The 6,000-nt window shown below is 45.5% G+C and overlaps 1 protein-coding gene across 1 annotated transcript in view; it reads right to left on the reverse strand.

Annotated features, from left to right (window-relative positions):
* Nucleotides 1–3,910, reverse strand: part of LOC144486948 (uncharacterized) — a 43,119-nt gene extending 39,209 nt beyond the window's left edge. Inside the window, exons 1-2 of the mRNA XM_078204961.1 lie at nt 3,900–3,910; nt 3,585–3,858 (exon numbers count right to left, since the gene is read on the reverse strand). Of these exons, the coding sequence (XP_078061087.1) occupies nt 3,585–3,858; nt 3,900–3,910 (285 nt within the window). The remainder of the gene's footprint in view (nt 1–3,584; nt 3,859–3,899) is intronic.
* Nucleotides 3,911–6,000: the final 2,090 nt, after the last annotated feature.

Below are 6,000 nucleotides of genomic sequence, written 5' to 3' on the forward strand. Positions count from 1 at the left end.
TTGCCACTCTAATAAAGTTACTGTGAAAATCCCCTAGTCACCATATCCCGGCGCCTGTTCAGGTAAACATGAGGGAGAATTTAGCATGTTTATTGCACCTAACCAGCATGTCTTTCTGACTGTGGGAGGAAACCAGAGCACCAGAGGAAACCTATGCAGACACGGGAATAACGTGCAAATCCCACACAGACAGTGACCTAAGCCGGGAATCGAACCGAGGTCCCTGGCGCTGTGAGGCAGCAGTGCTAAGCATTGAATGGGACTCCCACTGTCCCTGTGGATTTGTGTTCATACTGTCCCATCAAACACTCCGAAGGGAAGTACATGCCTGTGTTACTGATACCTCGGAGGGATACCAAGGCTAAGAGAGACTCTTTGGAAGGGATGGGAAGTGGGTTCATGAGAGTAACCAGAGGGCTAAGAACTGAAATAATCCAAGTAATGAGGTCTTGGCTCAGTGGTTGCTTTCTCATATCTGAGTCAGGAGGTTGCAGGTTCAAATGCAGATCCAGACAATTGAACAGAAATTCCGAACTGACACTCCATTGCAGTACTGAGGGAGCCCCGCACTGTCAGAGGTCCCGTGTTTGAGGTGAGACTGAACAGACAGGTGCAAGAGATCCATTGATGCTATTTCAAAGAGCTGGGGATTTCCCCCCAGAGTCTTGGTCAATCTTTATTCCTCAATCAACATCACTCAAATACACGAGCGCACAGTGGTTAGCACTGCTGCCTCACAGCTCCAGCGACCTGGGTCCAATTCCTGGTTTGGGTCACTGTCTGTGTGGAGTTTGCACATTCACCCCGTGTCTGCGTGGGTTTCCTCCGGGTGCTCCGGTTTCCTCTCACAGTCCAAAGATGTGCGGGTTATGTGCATTGGCTATGCTAAGTTGCCCATAGTGTCCCGGGATGTGTAGGTTAGAGGGAATAGCGGGGTAAATATGTGGGATTGTGACAATAGGGCCTGGGGGGCGGATTGTTGTCGGTGCACACTCGATGGGCCAAATGGCCTCATTCTGCACTGTAGGGTTTCTACATTATCTGGAGTATTGTTCATGGGATCTTGCTGTGCACATGAGCTGCTGCATTTTCAACATCGTCTGAACTTCAAAAGAAATTAATTGGCTGAAAAAAGCTTTGGGACAACCTGATGTCATGAAAGGCTCGACAGAAATATAAATCTTTTTTTAAATGAGAAAAGACCAGAAATGGAACAGTCGAGAACAGGATTTCAATTCGCCCCCTCTTATCCTGGAGAAAACAAATACTTAACAAAAGGGTATTTGACACTGAGCTGATTTATTTTACATGTATTCAGAGTATTAAACTCCATCCCAGTTCTTGGGATTATCATCAGAAACAAACTCCACAAGTTAGAATGAACATGGTTCAGTCCAGGATGTGATTAACAGCAGCAATAGCAGCAGAATCCAATCCCTGCTGTCACTTGTGAACCCGCTGGTGTCTCAGTAAGTGGGATGAATTAGTGAATCTCTTCCCACACTGGGAGCAGGTGAATGGCCTCTCCCCTGTGTGAACTCGTTTGTGTCTCAGTAGGTGGGATGACTGAATGAATCCCTTCCTACACACAGAGCAGGTGAACAGTCTTTCCCGCGTGTGAACTCGCTGGTGTTTTAGCAGAATTGATGAGTGAATGAACCCCTTCCCACACTCGGAGCAGGTGAACGGCCTCTCCCCAGTGTGAACTTGCTGGTGTGTCTGCAGGTTGGATGACTGAGTGAATCCCTTCCCACACTGAGAGCAGGTGAACGGTCTCTGCCCGGTGTGAATGCGCTGGTGAGTCAGCAAATCCGGTTTCCTTTTAAAGCTCTTCTCACAGTCAGAGCAAGTGAAAAGTTTGTTATCAGAATGAACAAGATGGTGTGTCTGAAGACAGGATAACCGAGTGAATCCTTTCCCACACACAGAGCAGGTGAATGGCCGTTCCCCGGTGTGACTGCGTCGATGAGCCTCCAGATGGGAAGGACAACTGAATCCCTTCCCACAGTCCCCACATTTCCATGGTTTCTCCATGGTGCCAGTGTCCTTGTGTCTCTCCAGGTTGGGTGATCAGTTGAAGCCTCGTCCACACACAGAACACGTGTACAGTTTCTCCTCGCTGTGAATGGTGTGATGATTTTTTAGGCTTTGTAACTGGTTCAAGCTCTTTCCACAGTCGGTTCACTGGAACACTCTCACTCAGGTGTGTGTGTGTCTCGGTGCTTTTCTAGTCACACTGATGTTTGAAATTCTTTTCCCACAAACAGAACAGGCAAACGTTTCTCCTTCCACATTCAGAGGTTGATGATATTCAGCTCCTGATGAATCGAGTGAATGTCAGATATTGACGAGTGTTTCCCGATTGTAACTCCCTGCGGAAAAAAGTGTTTAGAAAAGCTGTCAATGTAAGAACAGGATAACATTCAGAACAAACGTTTCTCTTGGTTTGAGTTTGCTGTGTATTAATCCTCCCCCTTTAACCCCTTAGAAAAGGAGTTTCCAAAATCCATCACTGTCAGTCCAGGATACAAACTCTGAATTTGGTTATCTGAAGGGGATAAATGAACCGGGTTAGACGGAAAAGGCAGGGGAATACCACTCAGTGAATTGCTCATTCTGAGAGCCAGCACAGACACAATGGGCCAAATGGCCTCTTTCTGTGCTGTAACAATTCAGAGAAAGTCACAACATTCCCTCCTCCTGGTTTCTCGCCCAGGATGACGACACATTGATTTGATTTATTGTGACATGTGAAAAGTAATGTTTCTGGCAACCTATACAGACAAAACATACCATTCGTAGAGTATATAAGGGAGAAATACAAAGTCTCACAACACCAGGTTAAAGTCCAACAGGTTTATTTGGTATCACGAGCTTTCAGAGCACTGCTCCTTCATTAGGTGAGCGTGTTCACCTGATGAAGGAGCAGTGTTCCAAAAGCTCCCAAATTTTTAACAAATTTAACAAAAGAATAACCAATTTTAACAAAAATAACAAACAGAACATAATTTCATTCATGCCTTGTGAAAAACATGGATCTGAATCTTGTGTTCAGGGCTGGGTGTGTGGAGATATTTTCAGATGAGCCTTGGTCAACACCACTGAGACTAACTTTAAATTGCAGATTGTTTGAATTGAATGGATTTGAAGCCCTGTCCCCAGAACATTGTGCTGTCTCTCTGGATTACTAATGCAGTGACATTGCCACAGGTTCAGTCTCTGAATTCAGGGGAATGATCACAGTCACATATTCTTAAAGGGAGACTGCAGGTCCAAGAACATAATCAGCTAATTAACTAGAATCTTAAACTCCAGCCAGTATTATGGTTGGTAACATCAGAGAAACAAACCTGAATTGTCAGAATGAACGTGGTTCAGTCCTGGGTATGATGAACACCAGCAACATCAGTGGAATCCAAACCCTTCAGTCACTTGTGAACTTGCTGGTGTGTCATCAGGTGGGCTAGCTGACTGAATCCCCTTGCACACACTGAACAGGCGAATGGTTTCTCCCGGGTGTCAACTCGCTGGTGTGTCAGAAGGTTTGATGAAGTTTTGAATCCTTTCTCACACATGGAACAAACGAATGGTCTCTCGCCAGTGTGAACTCGCTGGTGTGTCAGAATGTTTGATGAATTAGTGAATCTCTTCTCACACACAGAGCAGGTGAATGGCCTCTCCCCAGTGTGAACTCGCTGGTGTGTCAGCAGCTGGGATAACTGAATGAATCCCCTCCCACAAACAGAACAGGTGAATGGCTTTTCTCCAGTATGAACTCTCTGATGTATCAGAAGCTCAGATGACTGAGTGAATCCCTTCCCACATACGGAACAAGTGAACAGCTTCTCTCCAGTGTGACTGAATTTCCAGCAAGGATGGGTATTTGAATCCCTTTCCGCAATCTCCACATTTACAGTTTCTCCGTGATGCTGGTGTCCTTATTTCTCTCCAGGTTGGATGATCAGCTCAAGCCTCGTACACAGTACACGTCTACGGATTCTCTCTGCTTCAATTGCAATGTTTTATACACTATGCAACTGTTAAAACAATCTTCCCTCCATATTCAAAGGGCAATAATACTCACACTCCGATTCATTGAGTATCAGATATTGATGCGATGTTTGGTTTGCGTTTCCCACCTCCAAATCCTCTGCTTCTAATAACCTGATAAAGGAGTTTGAAAAGTCATCACTGTCAGTACAAGATAGAAATTCTGAACAGACAGTTCTCATTTGGTGGAATATTTTCCACTTTCATTCCCCCAAATTAATTTGGTCCTGAATTGATCCTAAATTGAATATCTTCTCCACAAATCCTCAGCTTCTAATATGTTGTCAATGGAGTTTACAAATGTAACCAATGTCAGTCCAGGATATAAATTCTCAACAGACAATTCAAATCTGTATATCCCCATCCCACACACTCTCCCTCCTCCCTGGAAATCCAAATTAAGTTTTGGATAATACTTTCGAGATCCTTTTAACAAATTTAACAAAAAAAAACAATTTTAACAAAAATAACAAATTGAGCATAATTTCATTCATTACTTGTGACAAACATGAATCTGAATCACTCTGACTGGCCAGACAGAATAACAGACGTTAACGTTAACAGTTACATGGGTAAGATGGGTATAGAGGGATATGGACCAAATGCAAGCGATTGGGAGTAGTTTAGGGGTTTAAACAAAAAGGGCGGCATGGACAAGTTGGGCCGAAGGGCCTGTTTCCATGCTGTAAACCTCTATGACTCTAACCTTGCGTCCAGAACTGTGTGTGTGGAGATTTTCTCAGAGGAGCCTCAGTCACCAGGGGTTTACAATGGGTTTGCCTCACAGCATCAGGGACCCGGGTTCAATTCCCGGCTTGGATCACTGTCTGTGTGGAGTGCATTTTCTCCCCATGTTTGCGTGGGTTTCCTCCGGGTACTCCAGTTTCCTCACAGTCCAAAGGTATGCAGGTTAGGTTGATTGGCTATGCTAAATTGACCCTAGTGTCAGGGGGGGATTAGCAGGGTAAATGTGTGGGGTTACGGGAATAGGGCCTGGGTGGGATTGAGGTCGGTGCAGATTCAATGGGCCGAATAGTCTTCTGTACTGCAGGGATCCTATGATTACCATCACTGAATCTAACTTTAAATTGCAGATTGTATTAATTGAATGGATTTGAAGCCCTGTCCCCAGAACATTGTGCTGTCTCTCTGGATTACTAATGCAGTGACATTGTCACTCGGTCAGTGTGTCCCCCCTGCTCTCTTTATTGGAGGTGGTTTGTGGGGAGAAAACGGAAGCGGTGGATAGTGAGAGTGGAGAATGTTCATTGTAATCCCCCGGCCCCCCGGCACTGACCTCTCACCCGACACCTCACAATGCTTGGGGACTGATTGACAGCAGCTCCGACCAATAGGAGGAGGGGACGGGGCTGGAGGACCAATCGGAATGAATGAGAGGCGAGGCTGAGTGAGGCATGCGCAGTGTGATTAAGGGCAATGGGGAAGATTTTTTTTCCGATCTGCAATCCGTCCAGGAGAGAATGGCGGGAGCGATGGATCAGGTCAGTGACTGGATACGCTTCGTAAGCATGTCATATAGATTGCAAATGAGAAAGAATAACCCACCGGTTCCCGGGGACCGTTCCCCCGCCCTGGAGTGCTTTTCTCACAGAGCTGGGTTAGCGGCCGCCATCCTTATCCGGGCACTCGCAGTAGATAGAGCGCATGCGCAGCCGCCAGTTTTATTCGGGTACCAGGTAGAGCGCATGCGCAACCGCCATCTTTGTTGGGGGCAATAATTTTGATTATTTTTTCCACGAGAAATCAACCTGCTTCACGCTTCCACTTCCAGTTTCTTATTATTGAGGCAGAACAATGATAAATGGCCAGGGCAGTGACAATCATTTCTATTTATGTTGTGTCTTCAACAAAATAAAAGTTTTAAGGCAATTCGGAGAAATGTTACAAAATAACAATTGACACTGAGCCAAATGACGAGATCACAGAATC

Source organism: Mustelus asterias, unplaced genomic scaffold, assembly GCF_964213995.1.
Source record: "Mustelus asterias unplaced genomic scaffold, sMusAst1.hap1.1 HAP1_SCAFFOLD_528, whole genome shotgun sequence".
Classification (NCBI taxonomy): domain Eukaryota; kingdom Metazoa; phylum Chordata; class Chondrichthyes; order Carcharhiniformes; family Triakidae; genus Mustelus; species Mustelus asterias.